At 43.0% G+C, this 26,568-nt stretch overlaps 1 protein-coding gene across 1 annotated transcript in view; it reads left to right on the top strand.

The window, feature by feature from the left end:
- TFB1M (transcription factor B1, mitochondrial) overlaps positions 1 to 26,568 on the top strand; it is a 437,604-nt gene that overhangs the window by 400,281 nt on the left and 10,755 nt on the right. The window contains exon 8 of the mRNA XM_085611532.1: positions 24,112 to 24,239. Within this exon, the coding sequence (XP_085467658.1) occupies positions 24,112 to 24,239 (128 nt within the window). The remainder of the gene's footprint in view (positions 1 to 24,111; positions 24,240 to 26,568) is intronic.

Below are 26,568 nucleotides of genomic sequence, written 5' to 3' on the forward strand. Positions count from 1 at the left end.
AACCAAGAAATGAAAATAAACTAGCTGTCACTAAGTTCACGACAACATTCTAAACCAGTAATTTACAGATCAACATTTGATATGACAGACGTTGAATTCGGATTAGATTGTTAGCAATTTCTTTCTAAACCTCCATTGGAAATGTAAGTGTTGTATTTCATTCCGATATCATGTGGTATAGCATTAAGGTCATGAAGTATGTCCAATACTCAAACTAACAGTTATCCACAGGTTTGTTGGTTGACTTAATAATGACAACATTTTACCAGTTACTATGATTACTTTTCCAAAGTGGAGTTTGAAAAGAGTTATTCATTTGTGAAGGCGATAGTTTATTTAAATGCAAAATGGCATCTCTGTAGTGGACAAGATCACCAACTCTTTTTCAAACTCTGTATTTGATACAAACTAAATCCGAGAGACGAAAAGAGGGAGCCATATCCACGTAAATTGTGAGCAAGGATGAAGAATTCCTGCAGTCACTAGTTCAGAGCCAACAATACAATTTGATACAATTGTCATTTTTTGAATTTAGGGGTGGGAAAGGGTATAGAGTGTCAGGGTAGTTTTAGGGTTAAAGGGACTGTAGGGATGTAGGCTAAGAGTATTTTTTAGGGCTGGGTAGGGGTTTAACAAAAGGGGCGCTTGGGGTTCCCCCAATTAAGAAAAAAAATTACATGTATAATTAATTTAAAAAAAAGGTGGGGGTTTGGGGGTTCAGCACCACCCCAAAAAGAAAACAAATGAAAAATAATTTTAAATGACATATATTGTGTGTGTGTGTGTATATGTGTGTATGTATGTATATGAAATCTACTGGCGGTTGGCAGTAGATAGTTATAGTTAGGACCTATTTTCCATAGGAAATCCGCAACATTCTATTCCCAATAAGTCTGGCGCCGATTGACGAATCATCGCGAAATTTTCCAAACTTTTGGCCAGCTCCGCTCCGCTCCTACCCTGAAAGTTTCGTGGTGATTCGTCAAGCGGGGGCCGAGAAAAAAGGGGGGTCCCAAAACGCGTTTTCCCCATGCAATTTCCCATAGGATTTGTTGTCGCAGCTACAGCCCGAACTGCTGAACGGAATTACACCAAATTTGTCAAAGAGGTAGTCCTCAGTTCGGACTCGTGCCTTTTGCATAAATGGTGTGAATCTGTTCAGTAGTTCCTGAGAAAATTAGGGTAAAAAAGTTAGTGATATCTATGGCCGGGGAGGATCCGCGCACCTTACCTGCACCGTAAGCGCACCCTCCCCGAACCGAGCGCTCACCCTGACGATCACGCGCTGAATGCTAATTGGCTGTCGAGTGTCTGTCTACATTCGAGACCAGGAACTGTTGGCGGCCATTTTCTGCCTCGGTAGAAGCGAGGCTGAAGAAGCAAGGGGAATAAGTGTGTAAAACATATAAAGGGGGCAGAGTGGAAATACTCTGACCCTCTAAATCTGCTTAGGGGGTCCCAGAAGGACCCCCTGGGGCCCCCTTTAAAAAAAAAAAAAACGGCGAAATGCGTGCAGGGTGCGCGCATCCTATCACGTTGGGTGCACGGATTCTCTCGCGTTGGGTGAGCGGTTCCTAACGCGTTGGGTGCGCATAGGGTGCGCGGATCCAAAAAACATGGGAAAAAATTATAAAATAAAGTTTTGAACATATAGTTTAAAAAATATTTTTTAAAATATAAAAAAATATGTTTGAAAAACCCAATAAAAACAAATAATATTTTTTAATTTTGAAAAGATTTAAATGAAAAAATAGTTTAAGAAACAGTGTTAAAAAAGAATTTCAAAAAAACATTAATGAAATTGACACACTGAAATTGAAAAATATAGAAATCCAATGAAAATCATTAAACATGATATCTTTAGAGATAAGTTATAGATAGGAATTAGCATTTAAAAAACCCTTGAAATTCACTGAAAAAACCATAGGTTTCATGCACGTTATAGTTAGGAAATGGCATTTAAAAAACCTTTGAAATTCACTGAAAAAACCAAAGGTTTCAGGGGCGTTATAGTTAGGAATTGGCATTTAAAAAACCTTAGAAATTCACTGAAATAACCATAGGTTTCAGGGGCGTTATAGTTAGCTGGACATTTCCCTCGTACAAAACCCTATAAATTCCCCCGTTATAGTTAGTTCAGCTAACTATAACTCGCGCCCCCGCAATGCACTGCTGATCACGTCACATATTGCATCACTCATGACATGGTCAGTGACATCACTGATGACATCACTGATGACATCTGAAATGATATCACTGATGACGTCATCCAGTGAGTGTGTGTTTCTGTAAATTTTAAATATGTTTAATATATATATAGGGAAAAACCTATGGAAGAGTGAGTGGGTGTATAAGTATGTGAAGGGATGATTTAGTAGGTGCGTGACTGACTCTATAAGTGAGTCATTAAACGTATCTTACTGCAGACTAGTGACTAAACTGTGTGAATGTCTGTATCTGTCTGTCTGTTGGTGTATAAGGGGCTGCCTGGTTTTGTGAATAGCTATATGAGTGTCTCTATGGGTTATTGATTGGTTGGCTGAGTATCTGTATGGGTGCCTGAGTGTTTGTGTGGGTGGGGTGTGTGTGACTCTGTGCATACATGTGTGAGTGGGTGATTCTATGGGTGCATGGTTTTAAGAGTGCATCTGTGATGGACTGTATGGTTGGGTGAGTGTATGTATGGGTGTGTTAGTGATTGAAGGTATATCTCAGTGGTACATGTGTGAGTAACTACATATGTGAAAGGCAGTATATATGTGTGTAAGAGTATATAAGTGGGTATATGTGAGAGTGTGTGATTGTGAGAGTGGCTGTATGGATGAGTGTGTGCTTGTATCAGTGATTGTATAAGAGCGTAAGAATGTGGTACTATTTTTATGAGTAAGTGAACTTGTGTGTGTATAACTGCATAGGTGAGTAAATGGGAGTGTGATTAATTATTTGCATGACTGACTAGGTGTGAGAGTACCTCTATGGATGATTGGTGGTGTGTGAGTGTCTATGTAGGTGTATAAATGCATATGATAGTCCTGTACTGAGTGACTGTAAGTATGAGTGACTGTAGAGGTGAGTGAGTGGATGTGTGTGTAGATCTAAGAGTCAATGAGTGGGTATGTAGTTATTGGTATTAGAGTATCTTTGGTTTTAAGAATGGACGTCTGAAATTTTGATTGAGTATATCAAAGGTTGTGAGAAGATGCACTAATTTATCACATGGATGACGTCATCAGTGATGTCATCAGTGATGTCATTTCAGATGTCATCAGTGATGTCACTGACCATGTCATGAAGATGTAATATGTGACGTCATCAGCAGTGCATTGCGGGGGCGCGAGTTATAGTTAGCTGAACTAACTATGACGGGGGAATTTCTAGAGTTTTGTACTTTGGGTGTAGCCCAAGAAGAAAGTCTAGTTCTGCTGACTAATGCAATGTTAAACAGTGAGACTGCTGATTTGCATGGCGAACACTCCACGGCCTGGAGATCGGAAGGGTTCTATCTAATACTGCCGGATGGGGCAGCTCTTCTAAAAGAAACTCCCTTATATTTGGAAGCATATTTAGCTCTCCGGACACGAGACTAATTGGTCTAACTCTCCAGGAGCAGTACTTATAGGAACCCCTTCCGGGTTGGAATTATCACCGGAATTCAATATCATAAGGATCAGTTTCTTTCCAGCACACTGTGTTTTACTCTTGTAAACTCATGAAACCGGGCAGGGGAGCTCTCTTTCCCAAGCCCTTCACAATACTTTGTTCCAGCCATTTCCATATAATACACAGTCATAAACAATGGGTCAATATCTGAGGCAACAATTCCAATAGAGGGAAGGCAACTCCAATGTGAGGGTGTGCACCTCAATAGTTTAAACAACCAGTATGACCGTGCATTTCATTAGCTCCTGAGAAGCAGAATGCCCTAAAACATAAGAGCACCAGCTCTCCACAAACCAGCCTGAAGGGTTGGCTGGATCGTTCGCACAGCCTTAAGGTGTGAATTTTACTTTTGCATTTATTTTCAGTAGGGCAACACATTCTAGTACGAAATGCTGTACAAAGGACATATTACTATGTAAGGGCACTTCCAATTTAGTAACTTATAAAGACCAAACATTATTAATGCCGTAGAATGTAGTTAACAGAGTGGGCAAACAAGACAATGCAAACTAAAGCACATATGTGATGTGCACATTAGGGTAGTGATTAAATGTGCCTATAAATATTATGGAGGTTAGTGCCCTCAGAGACGTTTAACCTTGACTGCTATCTGTTAGCAACACGAAAGAGACTGGCAGAATGGGTTCACTTCCAACACAAATGCATGAAGTGTAGGACGTTACTTGCTACAAAGGACAGCTCTAAGAAGTAGGTATTCACCGCACACACAAAAGTGAATGTGGGAGCACCTTCAAGAGACAAATAAAGAAAACCTTGGATACTTAGCATAAAGCAGAGGATGCTGCTTTCTTAAAGTCATAGCCCAAATAATGTTTAATCCTCTAACACAAGCGTCACCAAAGAGAAGTTGCATAAGAGCCAGAGAGTGTACATGGCCCAAAAGATAAGACGATCTATACATTTTTACCTTTAGAAGAGAGGGCCCCCAAAGCAATGGAAGGCACCCATGGCATGAACTGAAGCAGTACTTGACAATGAAGTAGGATTGCCGGCTCCAACAAGAGTAGAACAAAACAGGGTTCTCTTTGAAAATGAGAACTTATGTTAGGAAGGGTGTAGCGGAGCAACTTCAGGATTATGCATTTTCTGCTAGTCCACAGTTGAGAACAAGTATCGCTTCTCGATCAGCAGCCATTTTTGTTACAGTATGTTATGATAGTGTAGGCCCGGAGAACATTTCTATTATACCAGCGTAATCTCGCATAATTGGTTAATTTCAGATTGAGATTGTTAGGTACAATTCCTTGTTATGCCACACATGTGGCAATAGAATGCGAATGACCAGAACACAGATGGCTGTTGCTCACAGCACTTGTGTTTTTTGCACTTTTTAAGCAACAAATGTGTACTCGTGTTCATTTTTGCATTTTATGCTTAAATATAGTGCTTAGTGCTGGTTTTGCATAATTTTGTGCAATCTTTGAGCGTGTGAAAAGGCCAGAGCAATTCCAAAAGGTCGTTTTCCTAGATCAGCACATGCGTTGCTCTAGGCTCGACCTAAAAATCACATAGGGGTTGAGGAACAAAGCATGCGGAGATGGCGCTCACTGGAACACACCGGTGTGAAACCTTTTCCTGCGACATACGGAGCTAGCGCTCACCCTATCTGTTCCACCCAAACTGTTCCCCCTGCAGCGACTCAGCATCCCCGGTATCGAGGCAGGTGCCGACGTGAAGGCTTCAAACTACCAAGCCGCACACAGGAGCATTCTCACACTGATCCAACAACAAGGTTCAGTTCAGTTCAGCTCACCAGGATAGGCACACAGAAAGATCTAGTCAATTGAGGCCCTATAACATATTTGCAACTTGATCATCAAGAGCGCTAAGACGGAGGCGGAGCTTATCTCTCCTCGCTCGTACTGAACGGTGTCTCTCGTACATACCTGTGTGAAGGGCATACACACACTGCCTGCTCCTGCACATTCACCTCTGTACTAGTGCTGAGCCTATATTCGGATATATTACCTATAATATATTTGCGACTCGATTGTCAAGAGCACTAAGGCGGAGGCAGAGCTCGTCTCTCATATTGAACTGAGTCTATATTCAGATATATTACCCACTATATATCTGTGACTCAATCATCAAGATTCCTAAGGCAGAGGCTGAGCTAGTCTCTTGTACTGAACTCTGTCTCTCGTACGGAACTGTTTGAAGCGCATACTCGCCCTGCCTGCTCCTGAACATTCACCTCTTGTAGGAAAGTGGCTCTGTATATACTGTTCCCAAATAGGTACAGTGTGTACAGAGTCCACAGCCCCCAGAGGTTTGGCAGAGGCTAAAGTTAGATATAATCTTACTCTCTAAAGTGGTAGCTTGCTCGAGCAGTAAGGCAGTATCAGAGGATAGTGTAAAGCATTTGTTGTACACACTCAGTCAGCAAATGGTAAGTACTCGACTGGCAGAGTTAAGGTGCTGGGCATAGAGTCAGGGGCCTCCCAGGGTCAGGTAAGTACAGTTGTTACACCCTCAGCGGCACAGTGGCAGCCAGGTGCAGAGTGAGTTAGGCCCAATGTTATCCTGTGGAAGACAGGGGGTCCTTGGTTGGTGGCTGCTGACTGGCAGGCCACGCGGCTGTGGGAGCTGAGCTCCTGATCACTTGCTCAGGGCAAATGGGGAAGTAGGTAGGAGTAGAAGTTGCACTGCCAGGGCCTCTCGGGCGGCTGGGTGCAGGGTGCTTTTGAGCCGTCGGGCGCTCAATGGATTGCAATGGAAAAGCTCAAGGACAAAGGCTGCAAGCTCTGGGACGGAGATTCTTCAGGTGCGACCACAACTTCAAGAGGTAAGTTGGGTAGGTGGAGGATAGGTTGGTACCCAGGAGTTGGGCACAGGGAGCCGCAGGGGTGCCTTTTGATGTCGGGAAATCTTACCCTCTGTTGATCGCGTTTGGGGGGGTCCCTGGTTCTGAGGCTGCAGGCGTCAGGAGCGTTGAGGTGGGTCCTTGGGTGCCGGATTCGGGGTCACAGTTGCCGGGGGGACGTCCTCGGAGTCTTTGTCCACTCCAGCACAGGCCAGGCGGGTGTAGAGTGTGCAGGGTTCGCGGTTCCTGGCTGGTGCCAGGGGTCAGTTGCTTGCTTTGAGCAGTGCCACTGCTCGTGGGAGTCCCAGATGCTCAGAGTCACAAGGTAGCCAGGTCCTCCAGGGTTTGTGAGGTTGCTGGCCACGGGAGATGCCGGGATTTAGCAGGAGCAGGTTCGAGGGTCGACAGGCTGGGGCCAAAGCAGTTGGTGTCTTCCTCTTGTTAGCAGCTGCACGGCAGGTCTTCTTTCTTCTTGATCGTCTTTGCTGTTTCGGAACCTGGAATCTAAGGAAGGAAGGTTCAGGGTGCCCGTAAATACTAAATTTAGGGGCGTTACAGGTAGGTAAAGGGCAGGGAACACTGGGTCTCTGCCCTGGGGTGGGTACACCCCCTATCCTGCCACTCTCCTGTGGGAGGGGGCAGTGGCCTAGTCCTGATTGGGCAGGGCTCTCCATCTTTAAGATGGCGAGAGCCCGGAGATGTGCTTCACCTCGCCTTCCCCACCCAGGGGTGGGGTTGGCAGAGGCTGGCAGACCCCATGTCCTTCCATGGGGTTTCTGGCCAGTCTTCCCGCCAGAGTGGGGATTTAGAACCGGTAGGGGCCAGTTGCTGAGTACAGCAAGTGGCCTGGAGAAGCTCACAAAGGCGGCATGCCTTTGAAGCCTCCCCTGCCCATCCTAGGGGAGGAGACCTAGCACCGTCAGTGGAGCCATCATGCTGCTGTGGAGTTTGTGTTGACGATCTCCCAGCACCATATACTCTTAAATGGCAGCACTGCACTTACAGTACCCAGGAATGGACCTGGGTACTGTAGGGGCACAGGGCTCATGCTCCTGTACCCACACCACTGGCATAGGGCACCCAGCTAGAGGGGTGGCTGATGTATGCTGGGGCTGTGTATGTTGTGGGCATGGCACACAGGGATGTGTGCCATGTCGACTCTTTGTTTTGTTCTATACCCAGACACTCAGCCTGCAAGGGCAGCGTGTTTGTGTCAGGGTACAGGGCCTCTAAGGGTGGCACAATAAGTGCTGCAGCCCTTAGGGGCCTTCCCTGGTCACAAGGCCCTGGGTACCTAGGGTACCATTTACCAGGGGCTGACATGTGGCCAGGGTTTTCCAAATTGGGTTTTAGGTTTCAGCATAGTTTTTAGGGAAGGAACATAGGCGCTGGGCACCTGATTGGCCGGAGCCCAGGGCACACTCAGTCAAAGTACATTCAGCAATTCAGCAAAAAGTGGGGGCATACCATGCAAGAAAGATGGCACTTTCTCACACCTCTGTACTAGCGCCCAGCCTATATTCAGTCATATTATCCTTGCTGCCTGTTTGGGAAATGCATGCATAGGAGAGCACGTTGCTCGACTCCCAATACCAGGCCACATACCCTCAACCTCAAGGCCTTTCATGTGGCACATGATGTAACTCAGTTTGGAGGACAACTTGATTGCACTCAATCAAGTCCACAATCATATAAAGTTCACTCCACACATTGACAAACATCGTATAGCCTTTTTGGATGTATTGATTCAAATCGATGCTGGTAAGATTAAAACAAATGTGTTCACTAAGGAGACAGACAGAAACAACTCTCTACACTTCATGAGTTTCCATCAAAGCTCACTTGAACGTCATCTTCCATATTCTCCATTGATTCGATTGAAAAGGATTACATCTGATCCAGAAGAAGCCAATGCCTCCATTAATCAATTTGCAGCCTGATTCAATCAACGCGGTTACCCAAATGAAGTCATCGATAAAGCCATTCAGAGAGTGTCAACCCTCAATAGAGAGTCTCTGCTTCAACGCACAGAATTGAAGGAATCGAACCCCATTATTTGCGTTTTGAAGCACTCAACCGAATCTAATGCGATAAAATCAATCATCTTGAAACATTGGTCGATCATCAAAACTGAACCAGACTTTTTACAATTGTTTCCACAAGCCCGACCTTCGCTTTTCAGCGCTCAAACAACCTTAAAGAACTGCTATCTAAGAGACAGGAAACAACAATACAGGCACATAAAGGCATGCAAAAATGCATGAACTGTGTACATTGTAACAACGTGATAGCTGGGAATTTATTTGTGCATCCCACTAAAGGTACTAGCATAAAACTTCAACATTCGAGCTCATGCGATAACAGCAATGTAATATACGCCTTAAAATGCCCTTGTGTAAAAATCCACCTGGGAAAGACGGAAAGAAAAGTAAAAGTGCGCGTGGAAGAGCATAAAAGTAATATCAGGAACCGCAATATGAACTCAACCGTTGCTACACATTGGACTGAAGCCAGACACAACATTTCACAACTTTGCTTTACTACCCTGGAGACACTTAAGCCTCGATTGGGAACTGATCCCCAAAAGATGCTGGCAAGATCTGAATTTCTTTGGACTAAAAAACTACAGGCCATGATACCACAAGGGATGAATGACCGATTGAAATATAATTGCTTTCGATAACTTGATCTACTGTATAAGGAGTTCATGGTTATGTCCGATCAACCATAATTTTTGCTTTCATGTGATTACATTTGATCTCATTTATATGTATATCTAGTAGTTTATATTCGTTTCTTGACGTCTTCATATCAATATTTCTGCTTGTGCATAGTTGTAGCTTTCAAAATGTTTATTTATAGTATAACGTGCTAGTTTTTGCACATAAGGATTTCAATTAACTTTATTATTATAGTTCGCTCGCGAATGTGCACTTTCCCTTTAACATGGCAGAGAACGCGGCGTCTATTTAACCTTTGACCCTATTCACGTTACACGACTAACACTGCTGGCACAGCAGCGAGGCTGACGGCAGCATATTGGTAAGCTTTTAAGTGTTCGCGGTCTTACAGTTTTGCACTCTGCACGTTCGCTTAACTAATACTTAGCTTTTAACACCACGTGTTGCACGCGGGCACGTTGAGTATTCTTTATTTAACTTTGAGCATTCGTTTATTTTCTCACGCACACATATTGGTCATCATGTTTTCAACAGTAGAGATTCTAGCACAATGACAGAAACACGGTGTTGCAGCATCAGCATTCTTCGATTTATAATTTTGGTTCACCGTTTTCGATTAGACGCATTTTACGTTTATTGGTTGAGTTGGCATGATGTTCATTCACTGAGCACGTTTTTTTTAAACCATTTTCTTTCTACTTAGCACGAACTACACTATTAGAAAGACGTCATCATCATGGTAAATTCAGCAACTAGAGATTGATTGTTTTTTGAAACACCTCCTGTTTCACAGAATTCTCAGGAAGTGACCCCTGAAGAAGGGTCATTTACAGACCCGAAAAGCATTGGGATATGAAAATGTGTTAACCGAATATGATTTGATATATGAAGAAGTACAGATTTATGCAACATTTTCATTGATGCAATTGGCTATCATAAAGAAGTCATTTCAACATTTATTTGAAATGTATGAACTTATTGAACATTCGGTTGAAGCAACTTATAAACTATTTGTACACCAGGGAGGGTACCCCTTCCAGCATTCTTGATTGCAACTCTGTACACGGCAATGTCATTTGACCCAGAGGACATTTGACTCCAATCTGAAAAAGGCCAACCAGAGTTACAGTGTTCTTGTGAGCTATCTCTTATCTCCTGTCACGGAGCCCTTCATAATAACACCATTGGTATGGAGTGTCCACAAGGCTATATGTTCATTAAAGTTCCCGAAAAGTGAAGCAGCAGTGATCTCAGAGCGCAAACTACAGCAAGACATTGTACGTATACAGAGCTTTAAGCACGTGACATTAGTGTCTCCAACATGTTGTAATCCAAGAAACTCCTCTTGAACGCTGAGTACAGAGGGCCCATTAACAGAGCGTTCCACATCAGTGCCAAGCACAGAGGCCCCAAATAAGAAAGAGTAGCCAGCAACAGACCTTCTTAGCATAATAATCCTCCAAACGGATCAATTCCAGCAAGTGGCATACCCAACACTAGTATCCTTACTATTACTACTACCCACAATGGCTGACAAAAACACTCCAGAGACACAAATTATCATAAGGACAGCAAAGAACAAAAAGCTTCCCTCAGAATGGCCAAACAAGACCCACCTATTATTGAGTCACCTGTCAAGCCAAAACATGCCTTAGATGGCAACAACAAAATGGACTAATCCTATGGAACCTCTCTTCAGTACAAGAATTGGCGCAAAGCACCAAAGTTAATAACGACCTCCTACAAATTGAGATCTCTGGCCTGCAGAACAACCTTAAATCGCTATCCACAATCAACGTGCAAGAAAATAGAATCACAAAAACAAAAAAATAACCCAGCCCACCTCAAGCAGATAAGCACCCTCTCCAGAACCATAACTGACTTGGAGAATAGGAACAGAAGAGGAAGTCTCAGAATATTTGGGTTGCCTGAAGGGACCGAAAACCAAGCCTCCTTGTGTGTCTCCTTCCTCAAACAATGGATACCACAAACCCTTGGAATCAAATTTGAGAGACCATTCGAAATCGAAAGAGCTCATAGAGTCCCAATGAGACTAATCCCAGGTTCGTAAACCCATGCCCCCTCATCGTCAGACCTCTTTGATTCCAGCATTCCTAGGCTATCCTGACGCACATGAGGAAATGCAAAACGCTAAACTGCACTGACAGATAGGAATATCCCAAGATTATGCAAAAGGGACGGTATTTCGCAGGAAAGGTTCCCTAGCTCTATGGAACTCCCTTGCAGCGCTGAACATCATTTTCTCTTTCATCAGCCCAGACATATTTAAAATTATTCACATGGAGAAATCTTTGATTTTCGACGAGCCTTCTGAGATCCAATCTTATATTCAAAGCTAACAACAAGGAATTATCTCCTGACCTGATTGCTCAACGAATCCATGACAGTCGTGCCTGACTACTCTCCATCCAGTCAGATAAGACTCAATCTTCTCAATTTCAAGATGTCTTACATACAATTAAATTGGTACGATGTTCAAAATGTGTTTATATGTAAGCCTATCTTACCAACTACATATGCGCACACCCAGGTATCGTGACCTTGACCTCTGTAGGACATCTCATACATCAAGACAACATGACAACATCACTCAATTTATGACATAACTGCTTACGGAATTACTCAAGACCTAATGTAGAATGGCATTACTTCACACTGCTACGTCGGCTCAACTATACTCTCCTAAATGCTCTTCCACATCACAAGCGATCCACCTATCCCTCATCCACACTCACATCTCCCTATTCCCTCATCCACACTTTACTACTACTCTCAACTGTAAAAGCTCATGTTCACCAATATCATACACTACACATACACTGACAATCATACACGTGCACTCCCATGTACACACAACCATGCACCGACTTTCCCCCCCCAGCAAAACCAAGGATAATATAATTGCCGCTCTTTATCAAAGACAATGACTAGACCAAAGTGGACCCTAAATTAACCTCTGACACATTTTCTATCTCACAACACATAAGGCACATCTTAGAGAGATTAAAGCAATGGTTACTTATGAATGTTCAAATTATACAAATGTATTTCAATGCTCTAAGGTTCAAATATGTTTTCCATGTATGTTCCATACTCCATAGCTCCACAACGACGAACCTGTCATAGTTGCTGTATCTACTCCCAGTCGCAGGCTTATCAAACTGTAATGGGGCCAAACTTCTAATGAAGACTTTGCAACCGCATGCCTTACATATTACCTTGTAGTTAATTCATTCATGACTACAGAGTGTAGACTCCTTAGTCAATCAGTTCTCTAATAAATTATTTAATCAGCGAAACTCTCTATTAATGTGCTTTAATTGAGCTTTGTTGCTGTCAACCCAGTTGTACATTTAAAATGTTTGCTTAACTTCAGTTATATAATGTCAGCTTACTCTCAAGCTCCTAATGAACCCAATAACCCAAAACACGCCCAAGCTACTCCAAATATTTGCTAACAAATTTCAACTGAGCAACTGCCTATCACTCAGCCACCCATCAGACCCTCTGCCGCCGGCTGCAACACTCTCTTACTACCACTCCTTCTTGTAGCTCTCACTGGGTGGATCTGTGGCTACCATTGGCCCCACTTTCCGTCTTGGGATGGGAAATCGTGATTTCTATTTATTATCTCCTCACTTTGTTTTTCTCAATTTCCAAAGCCTGCCATTCATTCTCCCCTACTCCTTCCCTCCCGGGGATATCCCAAACCTAATTGGTCCACTTCACCCAGCCTTCGGTCCCATATGTCATCCAGTGACCTAAAATACGTCTCTTGCACCACAGACCCTCCCAAACTTCACCGAGACCCCCACAGCACATATTATGCATAGTAGCGCTCTTAAGATTCTGTTGATAAACACAATGGGGCTTAACCACCCTGTCAAAAGAAGGAAAATCATAGAATACTGACATAAACTGAAAGGGGATATTCTCTTACTCCAGGAGACCAGAATAGATCAGGATATTGCCTGCAATCTCCTAAACAACTGGTACTCGGAACTGGCTTGCTCTCCTGACTGATAAAAAAACGGAGTCGTCTCTGTCCTCTGGCATTAAAGTCATGAAGAATATACACGACTCAGATGGCAGATGGGTCATCTCACAAATATCCAACATAATGAGGAACTATTTATCATGAACATATATGTGCCCATCACCGACTGCCCCAAATGCTGGGTTGATCTAAATTAAAGGCTAAATGAATCCCAAATGGCTCTAACATACTATTAGGAAGAAACTTTAACATTCCAATGAACTAATTGTTAGATAGGCTATCCCCTTGCAAGCTCGGACCAGTGAAATTCCACATACAGATGAAAAACGTATGCACAATACACAATCTAACTGATATATGGAGGCCATTTAACCCAATAGGTAGCAAGTTCACTTTCTATTCCCACCCACATAGTTTCCACTCAAGAATCTATTACATCCTGACTAATCAGAAAGTAACTCCTTCCTGCTCCTGTCCTAGGATTGAACCCATATTATCCCAGACCACGCCTGAATTTCATTAGACATCTCATTACCCCACACTCAGAATCCAGATAGATTGCGGTGTCTCAACGAGATGCTACTAAATGACCCTACCAGCAGAGAAGAAATATCCTCTGCAATCGTTAAATACTTTGAAGAGAATGCCTCTCCAGAGATCTCTCCAGGGACTCTCTGGGAAGACATGAAAGCAACAATCAGGAGCAGAATGATCAGTATTATGAGCAACAAAAACAAGACAGCCACCAGAAAACTTGAGGAACTAGGCTAAAGTAAAACAGCAGGAGCGCCTTCTAGTCCCTAAACACTCCATCGAAACGATCAACAAACTGAAAACCCTAAAATACCAATACAATAAAATAATAAGCGTGCATCGGCACTCGGATTTTCAGGGAGCCTTCATTTCTTGAAGATGGATTTGGAACTAAGGCAGATCACTACAGCTAAGGGTATTTTCTTTCTATTTTACAACGTGTTGAGTTGCAAGGGTGCTGAGCAGCGCTCAGTAACCTTTTAAAAAGGGCAATTTTCTAAAACATTACTGTCATTTTGAGGGCACATTCTACTCCGTTTATGTGCGTTATTCCTACTAGTACTTCAAATTTATAAGGAAGACTTTCACTCAAGTGGAACAGTACTTATTTACTTTAGTGATATTTCTGTTGCTTTATTTTAATTGACCATGTCTACAAGCGCCAGTACAAGCACGGCAGCTGGTGATTTTATGGGCTCTGCTATGCACATTAATACCCCAAAGGAATTTTTACCTGTTCCAAGGGAACCACTTGTTTCGTGGAGTGACTGGAAGGAGTACTTTCTTAATTACATTGCAAACCTTGAGGATTTAAGTGGAACCTTTTCTCCAGAAAGAAGAAAAGAGTTCTTATGTACTGTTTAGGCCCTGAAGGTCTACGTTTATACAATGAGTTACAAAAACATGAGAGGGTTGGGGGAGTTATAGATGTATTTAAAGCTGCAATTTTATATCGTGATGACCATTTTTCTCCCACTGTGTGCATTGCCGTAACAAGACATGCTTTCTTTCAGAGGAAGCAGGAAAAACACAAAAGTATCAAAGAATACGTGTCTGCGCTAAAGAAATTAGCAAGCAAGTGCAGATTTGCAGAGTTACATGCCGAATTTGTACGAGATCAAGTTGTCATGTATACAAAAAATAAGACCATGCAGGACAGGTTATGGGTGGAAGGTGAGGGCACTTTAAAAGACATAGTCGCCATGGTTAAAAAGGCCGAATTATCTGAACGTTGTGCTAAAGCCACTTTGTCTCATGATGTTGTGGGTAAAATCTCTGATAGCCAAGTCAGTCACAAAGGTAACCATGATAATAAGGTTGATGGTAAAAAAAAAGAAAATTTTGAGCCTAGAAAAGTTGGCAATCTTAATGCTATAGATGTGGTAGTCGTTTTCACTCTGCTAATTTCGACAGGTGTCCGGCGAGATCGTCAACATGTCTAGAATGTGGCATTGTTGGACACTTTTCCAGGGCTTGCAAAAGAAAATCCAATAGGGAACCCAAAGATAAAGTAGCATGCGTCAAGAGGTAGAACACGAAACCTACTCTACTTCTAGTGATGAGGAGGTACAAACTCAGTTTAACCTAAAGAAGAATGTTGTATTAAATATTTCTGACATGTCCTCTTCTAAACCCATCTCTCAAGTTTTGTTGGGTGGTGTCTCCATTCAACTTGCTGCTGATTCTGGTTCCCCTTACACAATCATTTCTCAAGATGTTTGGGAGAGGCATTGTATTTCCTGTATTGATAATTGGTTAGAACCCAATGACATTTCTCCTGAAAGCTCTACAGGAGGAAAGATTGATCTTTTAGGTTTCAGAGTGCTGGTGTTTTGATTAAAAGGAAGGCACTCTACCGGTAAACTGTACATTGCTAAAGAAGATCAGAAAAACCTAAATATTATCCTTGACCCCAATAGCAGGGAGCAAGTACTTATTTCTTGTGACAGTGAAAACACAAAGAAGTAGGTTTTAGAAGAGTTTCCCTCAGTCTTTTCTGGCAAAATGGGTAATCTTGAAGGATTTACTCATCAAATTCGACTGAAGGATGGAGCTATTTCCAAAGTACATAAAGCACGCACCATTTCTTTTATTGTCAGAGCTGAGGTTAAGGCTGAATTGGACAAGTTGTTAGAGGCCAATGTAATTGAACCAGTTGAAGCTGCAGAGTGGGTTTCTCCATTGGTCATTGCCCGCAAGGCCAATGGCAAGGCCCGTTTATGTGTTGACTTATGATACCTGAACAACAACATCTTAGTGGATTAATTCCCACTCCCCAGAATTGATGAGATGTTGTCCTTGACCCGACATGCTAGCCGGTTTTCCACACTAGATTTGTCCGCAGCTTACCATCAAGTGGTACTTGATCCTAAGAGTAGACATCTCACTACGTTTTGCACTCCCTTTGGTTGCTTCAGATTTAAACGCATGCATTTCAGCTTAGCGTCTGCAGTCTTCCAGAGGTTGATGTCCAAACTTTTCAGTCACATTCCTGAAGTCATCTTCTTTCAAGATGACATCCTAATTATGGGAAAGAGTAAGTTTCACCATGATGCTACTCTCAGAGTTCTTAAAATCTTAGAGGTTAATGGTTTGGCTGCTGAAGGCAGCAAATGTAAATTTGCCAAGAAAACTGTTACATACTTGGGGCATGAGATTTGTGATAGTGGCATTAAACCTAAAGCAAAATTGGTTGATGCTATTGTCAATTCCCCTGTACCCAAATCCAAGGATGAACTCAGGTCCTTCCTGGGTTTAGCCGAATTTTATTGGAAATTTGTCAACCAATTTTCTCAAAAAACATACAAACTGCGTCAATTAATGAAGAATAAGACCCCGTTTGCTCGGAGTGATGCTTACCAGAATGCGTTTCAAGAAATTAAAATTGCTATTGCCCATGCTCCCACTTTACAAGGTTTTGATCCATGTGCAAATTGCTTTGTCACCACGGATGCAAGTTGTACTGGGCTAGGTGGTGTTCTCTCACAGGTATCTGAGCAAGGCTTAGAAGTGGTGGTAGCCTTTGCCTCACGTTCACTCTCCCCTTCTGAGGAGAAATACTCTGTCATTGAACGTGAGACGCTGGCCTGTGTGTGGGCAATGGAGCATTTTGGGAAGTTCATTTGGGGGAAGAAATTCATTCTCCGATCAGATCACAAGCCCTTGGCCAAGTTATTCACAACCGAGGGTTTGTGCAGAGCTTTGGCTAGAATAGCAAGGCTATCTATGAGACTCCATGATTTTGTTTGCGAGGTGCAATGTGTCCCAGGAGTTAAGAACGTAATTGCTGATTTTCTTAGCAGATTACCTCTTCCGCTTGGGGAAGTTGATCATAATTCGTGGAATGACTATTGTCTTGCCGGTATCTTTTCTGATTCATGTGGTTTCCACATGGAGGAGTGGGAACAAGAGAGTGTGAAGGATGACATTTTACGTGTGGTGAAAGACAAAATCTCCAGTGGCTTGTGGAAACGTGTAATATTTTACATTAGCATAAGCAACATCCATTTTGGCTGTGGTGTTCATTTAGTTTCCTTCGTAATTCTTTCGTCCTCTGCTGTTCGCCTTTGCATCCTGCTTGTGTCATCTTTTTTAGTTGACCTCTTTTGACATGGCTAAGCAATGTACGTGCTGGGGGGTTTGTAGCTGCCAGTGCACCTGGTCTTAGATGTTATCTGTTGACTGTTTAGTGTTTACTGCTGCCATAAGCATTCCTGCTCCCCCTCCCTATTTGCTGACCAAGTGGTCATCCATCTGCCCTTGTTTGCTGATAGCGATTTCTAAACTTGTTCTTTCCATTTCTGTCCATATGCTTACATTTCAACAAAGCTGTATATAAAGACGACGGTTTGTGAGTTCAGTGTACCTCCTCCTACAACACTTGAAAGTGTTGTGTGGACGTGGTCCCGCTCATGAGTGATTATTAAACTTGTTGTTTTACTTCAACTCCAGTGCCGATCTCTCTTTGTTAGTCTTTCAACCCGTGGACGAGAGGGTGACCCTGCACCAGTGTGCTCACTTTTGAGTACATTTCCACAGGCTGGTCTAGCGAGTGCAAAACTGATCCACAAATTAGAGCCTTCTGGGAGGTCAGAGACGAATTGAAGAATAAAGGAAACATATTCCCACTACTCTTTCTCTTAGCCATAGAACCCCTCCTAACTTAATTACAACACAACTTCATCATTAAAAGCATTCCATTTGACTCCAGAACCTACAAAGTAGCGACATATGCCCATGATTTCCTCATCTTCTTTGAAGGTGTGATTGCAGCCATACCTGAAATTCTAAACCTGATTTATTCCTACGCTAAAGCCTCGGGTTACACATTAAACAAAGAAAAAATAAAGATCTTCTCTCTCAACCCGCTATGTACTCCATCAATCCTCGGCAACAGTAACCTGAAATGACAAAACCATCACCTTTAATTCTTAGGCCTACAACTCTGTGTATTGCTGCCCTACTCTCGTGCACACATTGACAACACCCGCCTTAAAAAAAATACAAGATCTCATTGAGACATGGTCAGCGACGGCTCCTCCATTATTGAGAAGGAGTGTTGACCCACTGCTTATTGCCAGCAGAGGCAATCTTGAAATATAAAATGTTAATAAAACAATGTTATTATCATTTTATTTTCCACTGAGCCAGAGCCAGCCGAGTGTTCGGGCGGGGCCATCCTAATGGACAGCTGAAGGGAAGAGGAGTGGCAGGCACCACAGTGCCCATGTCGGTTTGGCTGGCTGTCTTAGTACGCCAAACCAACATGCACACTTAGCAATTCACCAACCCATAGAACAGACACAGGCTCCTAGGCTCTGTCTGTGCGACAAACCAGGCCCCTCAATTGACCCCGGCGCTTCTCTCTTTCTGGGTAATAGTATTCCCAGCATGAAAGCAGCATCTGCAGTGGCATCTGGGAGCCTGCTCTGTGTGCATCAGCCCGTGGACTGCCGTCAGGAATTGGGGCTGAAGCAGAAGAGCAAGGCAGCGGCCAGGAGTGGCAGGTAAGTACTCTTTTATAAATTTTTTCCTTATTCCGTTAGCGCTTTTTGGGGGGCATTTCCCCTACACTGCCTCACCACTTGGCATTGAAAGCAGCTGCCACTGGACATGGATGCCCAAGCACATGGCTTGGTGGGGCAGATTAGAATGCATCAAAATGCACCGAAGGTACGTTTCATAATCAGCGTGTTCCCTCTACAACTTTCCGCTACCTTTTTTAAACTCCCCAACAAGGCTATTATTGAATTTATTTGGCTCAGTAAAAGACTCAGAATTGCTACCAAGGTCATATTATTGGACAAAGAGAATGGCGGAGTTGGTCTCCCCAACTTCAGCAAACTTCAAATGGCATTCATACTCAAACAGTCTATACATTGGTTTCACCCGAATCCCCTGCTCTGTCCCGCTCATCTGGACAGACATTGAGAGAAGTCTCTTCTCCCCATTCACCCCCCATGCTTCCATCTCAATGAAACACTTGAAGCCCCTACGCTCTGCAAATATAATCAGTGTGGCAGTGAAACACCTGGACATCAAATATACTGTTAAACTCAAACACTCCTCCTATGCCCCACTCTCTCACAACCCACTAATAAAAATTGATGTTAAAAGCATCCGCTGGCACACCTGGTCATCACACAATATCCTATATATCCAAGATGCGATTGATCACAAACTGGAACACCGCCCAACTGCGCGACGCAGCATGGGGGGCTCTTAAGGTGGTTGTCCGAGGTGTAAGCCTCAGCAAGACAAATTGTATCAGGAGAAAATTGTAACATGAGTTGAAGGAAAGGAAGACGCACCTTGTGGTGCTACAGAGACAAGCACGGGGACGCAAAGTGGGAGATGATTCTTGGTGTTGAGTTCCTGGCATGGGTGCAACTCCTGTATAACACAGCTAGTCCTCGTGGGTAGTGTGGTGTCTGACACCTTAAGTATCAAGAGGGGCACGCTACAAGGCTGCCCTTTGTCGCCGCTCCTGTTTGCCCTCGCTATGGAACCACTGGTGATATATCTCAGAGATGAGATGCAAGATTGGGGAATACAGGTGAGAGACAGGACCCACGTCGTATCCATTTATGCTGATGATACATTGATTCATTCGAAGGACCTCTAACTCTCTGTGTCCCTTCTCATGTGACTGATGGTGGACTTTGGGGCAGTATCGGGGCTCCACGTTAATCGCCACAAAACGGTGATATAGCCCCTGCCAGCCCTGGCTAACTTGGATGCATCCTATCTTCCAGATGTGGGTTTTCCATGGGACACTTAGAGTTTCCGATATCTTGATCTGCAGATAATGCATGACCACCGCCTGCAATGTGAGCCGAACATGGGCAAAGTCATGGAAGTCCAGGCAGTTCGGTCTGGACCGTTCCCATGAGGCACAGGGTCAAGACTGATTTGCATATGGCTGGGTCTGAACTGTGGTGGCGAAGTGAGCTAAATAACGATGATGGATTCAACCCAGATCTGTGACTGGGGGGTGAGAGTCTGAAAAGTTTCAGCGCTTCGTCCATCATCTCCTTGTATTTGCTATGTTCGCCCTTAGTTGGCAGGATATGCCCAGACATGGGTCCCTTGCTCACTTTGCCACTGGATTCAAGCTACCCTGGCTGATGAGAGGTGTTACCCCGAAACCGGTCCCCGAATGCTTGTTTTCGGTCCAGGGAAGACCTCGCTTGGCAGTTCGGTCTGAACTGTTCCTATGAGGGACAGGGTCAAGACTGATTTGTATATGGCGTGTCTGAACTGGGTTGGCGAAGTGAGCTAAAGAAAGATGATGGATTCAACCCAGATCTGTTACTGGGGATGATTGTCTGAAAGGTTTCAGCGCTCCGTCCATAATTTCCTTGTATTTGCTTTGTTCCCCCTTACTTGGCATGGTATGCCCAGATGTGGGTCCCTTGCTTACTTTGCCACTGGATTCAAGCTAGCCTGGCTGATGAGGGTGTTACCCCGAAACCGATGCTTGTTTCCGGTCCAGGGAACACCTGGCTTGGCGTTTCAGTGTGGAACGTTCCCATGAGGCACAGGGTCAAGACTGATTTGCATATGACTGGGTCTGAACTGGGGTGGCGAAGGGAGCTAAAGAACGATGATGGATTCAACCCAAATCTGTGACTGGGGGTGAGTGTCTGAAAGGTTTCTGCGCTCTGTCCATCATCTCTGTGTATTTGCTTTCTGGAATAAACGGCAGGAGAGGAATGCCGGCTTCAGAGAGTGAGTACGGATAACAACGCAGAGAGGGACATGGAGAACTGGGGTGCTATGCTAGACAAGTTAGGTTGCCACTACACAATACTGGGAGACGGATCTGACTCCACCACACCGGAGGGATATTACACAGACCCTGATGCGATAGAGGACACTGGGACGATTAACTGGGCCCAGGACCCTCCCACACGCACATTAACCAGCCCTTTTTATGGCTGGTGGGTCCACTTGAGAACTACCAATAGCTCAGCCGTTCGTGGCATCCCCTCATGTGGTTCTTGATGTATATGGATGCCTGATGTTGGTCCCTCCACCCTGTTTCCCTGCACTTACCTGGGAAACTTCTGTCCCCACACCTGCCAATCTAATGCCGTGATACTACTTAATAATGCAGTGCTGTACTGATTTGTTTTGTATTGTTCTGAATACCTTAATAAATACATTTTCACAAAAAAAATCTGATTGAAAGAGCCAACCCTATTAACTTCTCCCTCCTACAAACATCTTTTGACTTCCCCAATAAGGAATTTGACAATTTCCTCAAGCTCCGAGTGCAGATTCATCGTAAGCAATCCTTTCTGAACCCGCAAAATCTTAGCATTCTAAAGAAACTAACTCTACTCGCTTCTCAAGATCGCCAAGCCTCTAAAATCTATAAAATGCTTCAGGAGCACACTCCCTACCCCATACAAAAGTCTCATAGCAAATGGTCTGGCTCCTGCCTTAGAGAAGGGTACACTCAGCTGATGAAAACTTTTCCCATATATGGAAACATAGAAACAAGCAACCAAGCTCAAAATCTTCCCCGTCATCTCACAGTGTAAATACTGTGTTATTACATAGATCCTTCTGGACCAAAGGTAAACTGTGTAGACTGGGTCTATCAAACTCGGTCAAATGCTGGAACTGCTCATCCAAGGTTGGTGACCTCGTACACATGCAATTTTCTTGCCCTCTTCTCCGTTCTTACTGGTAAGACATTACAAAAAACCATAACAAATATCTTCCACTGTAAAGTTACTCTTCACCCAGTCCTCTTGTACTTAGGCCCCTGGATTCTTCCCTATCCCCATCACTTAACAAACAGAACTTCTACTATTCGACTTGCTATTCACACTAGAAGTCAAAACGATCCTTTGCGTTTGGAAAGACTTCAAATTTTTCTCTTACCTCGCTTCCTCAGAAGTGCAGAAAACACTATCCTCGACCAAAACTTCAACCACAGTAAATCTAGACTGCTTTAGCTGCCCCTAGACGCTTCCATACAGACCCCACACCCTCCGTTAAGGGTACCAAGCTAAATCCCATCTAACAACCCTCTTCCCAAAATTAGATGTTGGGATATGCTCCTCCCCTCTTTAATTCTCCCTTCCCTCTTACCCTGTCACTCCTTCATACACTACTGTTCCTTTCTCTTACCAATTCTTTCCTTTCACACGAGAAGTAGACTGCTATCTAACCATGAGAGGTATCCATGGTAGCTGTAATAGCCAATACATTTTGCTGATCTGACTTATCCAATTATTTCTGCCAGCCTACTCTACAATGCCTTCACATTGTCTTGTATGAAATTGACAAACGCTTATATTGGCTTCTCATGTAACATAGGGAAGTTACTGTACTGCTTTCACTTCTCGTCTCTATTCATATTTTTTCTTTATTGTATTTCTGTAATATGAAAATGCTTAATAAAATAAAAAGATGTTAAAAGTTGCAGTGCTTATAACAGTTTCAGTAGTTAAGACACTAGACAATATAACACATTAGAGAGAACATTGTGTTCATATCCAACACATCTCATATATTCCCTATAGTTGGATATTACAGAGCTCACAACAGACCCGACCATCATTTTGACCAACAACCACAACCGTCAGCACAACACATTAATCGGTACAATTCACAGTAATCTAGCACACATAGATGACTGAGCAGTAGGACCTCACAACAGCCTCCTGCTATTCATACAATATACCTCTCCAAAGACAAGAGTCCACTGCTGGATTAGTTTAAAGGGACATTGTGGACCCTAACAAGAAACCACAGTAAACACACCTCAAGCTGAGGAATGCCCATAACAGTCCTTTGAATGGCATGTACCCCAATTGATAAAGACCTCAAGCTAAGCACATGAAACCACACCACATTAAACATACACACCAATATTAACCACACCCACACTACTGAAGATCCTATGGAAATAGACAACGCACTTCTGTCTATGGTGCAGTACTCAAGTGCTAGCCTTGACCTTACCGAACAAAATGGGACACTAAAGCATAACATACCATACATTTGTGGTCCCACAGTAGGTGAATGTGTGAGCTGACGTGGTGGCTGTGATTTCTGTTAGGCTGTATGATTTGCATGGGCCAGATTCATGGCAAATGTAGGAAGAATATGTGTCTCTGCCTGAATTTATTTTTACTACTTTTTTACTCACGAGGTTTCCAGGTGTACTCTTGGATGTTCATGTGACTTTCCCGGTGGGATCCTATTCCTGCTGTTTAGATTTTTAAATAGCAGAGAACTTTTCAGAGAATATTGGATCCAATGTGCAAATGCACTTTGAAAAAATTATTCACAGGGAAAATATTTTTCCCTATGGAAAAAGCCTGTTCCCTACTCACACATTAAATCCAGGAATGATCCATCCCCCTTCCCACTCTTGGAAAGGGATTCACAATAGCCCAGTCCTAGAGAAAGTTTTCAGGCCTTTGCAGGTCGGAAAAGGGATTAATCAGAGTTTGGGAATGCCAACAACAATACACATTTTTGGACATTCTCAAACTTTCTAGGTGAACCATGCCCTGAAAGGCCTATTTCCCTCCCCTATTGCGAGATATACAAGTGTAGTGAATCTCCCATTGTGAATTCCATGCATGTGTAAATTTGGTTGTAAATGTATGTTTACGACCAAATTTACCTTTGTGAATATGGTCTTGTGTTTATACTATCTCCCAGATAATGTCTTCATTAGTTTGAGGAAAAATGACTGGATGTTATTATTGCGGGGAAGAGACTTGGGGGATGTGCCTGTTAACAGTGGAAGATGTTGGTTTATTGGTGCAGCTAATTGTTAAAGACTTTAGACTATTGTGTTCATGTTAAAGCTGTTCATTTCTTCTGGATGTTGTGCTCGTTAACCTCTGATGGCTTCTTTTTTAAAGGTGGACGTGGGAGTAATTCATTTCACCCCTTTGATTGAACCCCAAATAAACCAACCCTTCAAACTTGTGGAAAAGGTTGTTCAAAGCGTCTTCCAGTTCAAAAGAAAATACTGCCATCGAGGAGTTGGGTCAGTTTATTTATTATTAATGTATTTGTTTGTTTGTTCGTTTATTTATTTATATTGCTTATGTGCACTACCAACATGTTGCCTAGGTCACACCATAGAACCGAGATGGAAGTTTATGTGATGTGTCTTGGCCATACCGGGGTGGTTTAGACGTCAAGATTGTGTCTCAATATTGATACTGTCGATTATGTACCCTGGAAAGTTATGTTATGTTGGAGCCATTCGTAAAACACATGTCCACCAAAAAAAGGGCACATCACAGTAGTTGCAAGTAATTGAAGCTACATTTGCCATAGCAAGATGGCCAATAGTTTCTAGAAGTTATTGAGTGAGATGTTTAAAAGATGAGGAGGGCTAAAAAAAAAGGCACATTCGCCATGGCTGTGCAAACAAAGAATTTGCACCAGACTGTTGCAAAGTACATCTGAGGAGTTTGTTACTTAATAAAGCCAGACCTCTACGTTACATAGATCACTAATCAATGCACAGAGATTTAGCAGCCTCCAGGGTCGACACAAGTAACTGGTGCACAGAACAAAATGATCACATCTCTGGGAGCCTTTACAGAGATGAGCCAATGTATTATGAATGTCCAACAGACAGAAAATGGATCTTTTAGGCGCTAATAAGGCTTGTGGTAGTGGTCTCTTGCCCATAAGAGTAAAACAATTACAGATTTGTAAAAGTCTTTATAGAGGAGTAAATAATATAAATAAAACAGCAACGATTTAGGTGTCCAAAGAGAGATTTTTGTCTAATTTAAAATGGAGGTTTTTTTTAATGGTTTTTAGGGAAAGAAAGAGAGCGATTATTTCTACAGTTGTAACACTCCTTTGGTCTGTTGTTTCCTAACTTAGCCTCTTGCCACTTTCATAGTGGCACCCTGGATTATAGTAGGATGGTATAGTCGTCAATGAATAGCATCTGTTATCACGCATGCTAAAACAACACGTGGCTTAACAATGCAGTTAATACCATGAGTGTGTCGTTACTATGAGTTCTATTACTATGCACTATGTTTTAATGCCTGCATTGTAATAGATGTTTCCCGTCGTCAGTTCCGTACTTGGGTTCTTTATGTGTAATTGACGGATTCAAGTGATGCGAGTGACTATGCTTTCTACCCTTAATTCACACACTCGGCGGTACACATTCACATGGTCTTTTTAGCTTCGACTGGTTTGGACCTTGTGCCACTCATCTTAAATAAAAAGTATTCTACACACACTCATAGGAGCCTTGGTTCAGCATTTTTCAGCCATTGGCTTCTTTGGCTTTGGAACATTTAGCATTCAGGCAATGTTTAGATATTGTCAGTCCCCTCTTGAATCAGCCCAAAGGAGTAGTTCAGTGTCATCTTCTTTGTATTCTCTGTTTAGATGTGTCTTTCTTCCTCCATCGGAAAGCATGAGGGACTTTTATACATCTGAAAACTACACTACAACGGCACCTTGGAAGGCACAGACAGTTTGGTGTGTGGCCACCATGCTTAAAGCTGCCGCTAATCAAACTTTTAAACTTTTTTGTTTTTCAAAACAAACTTCCAAAGCAGGAGTTCTTTTTGAAAAAAAAATACTACCGACCCAGACGCTTTGGTAGCTTTCTCCAAGAGTATGGGCTTCATTGGTATTTTTTTCTGTTCAGGTCTGCTAGGTTTTTCCTTGGCGGCCCCATACAGAAAAAAAACATTAGACTGACCACTCAAAATAGGGCAGGCACCCTGAAGTTCTAACAGTCTAACACCACCAGGCTCTATTCTGTCAGGGCTTTAAGTAAGGTTTCCAACAGCAGAGTCAGCACACACACCGCTGGCGGAAACCTGATGATCTCAAAATAGTGTGGGCAGACCAGCGGTTTGACAGTTAGTGGTGGAGTGTCCTGTGTGCCATTCTCATAATCATACCCTTTGTCATCACATATTTAATTTTTTATCTTATTCACGCATATATACACAAAGCCATCTTTTTTCTATTGTTTCCCACTGTAGTAGGCTTTGTTATCACTCAAGAGCTATTGGCAAACGTATAGTCATTGCTACATGCAAACAGCTATCAGTCATAAACTTGTTTCTGGCAATAAATGGTGCTAGAGAGCTGCTCCCGCATAGCTGCGGATGAGAAACTGCTTTCAGAGTGCCACTCATGGCTACCCTCCTTCTTTCCCTTTAATATGTTTTTTCACCGCACCTATCACATCTGATTGTGCTTTTCTTATATGAACAAAATAGTTTTCATAACTCTGCTTCCGGCTGTATTTTGAAAGGTCTCTATCTCCCCTCAACTTCTCAATCCTACCACTGTGTTTCCACCTTTAAATGACACCTTTTTTA

Source organism: Triturus cristatus, chromosome 6 (assembly GCF_964204655.1).
Source record: "Triturus cristatus chromosome 6, aTriCri1.1, whole genome shotgun sequence".
NCBI classification, from domain to species: Eukaryota; Metazoa; Chordata; class Amphibia; order Caudata; family Salamandridae; genus Triturus; species Triturus cristatus.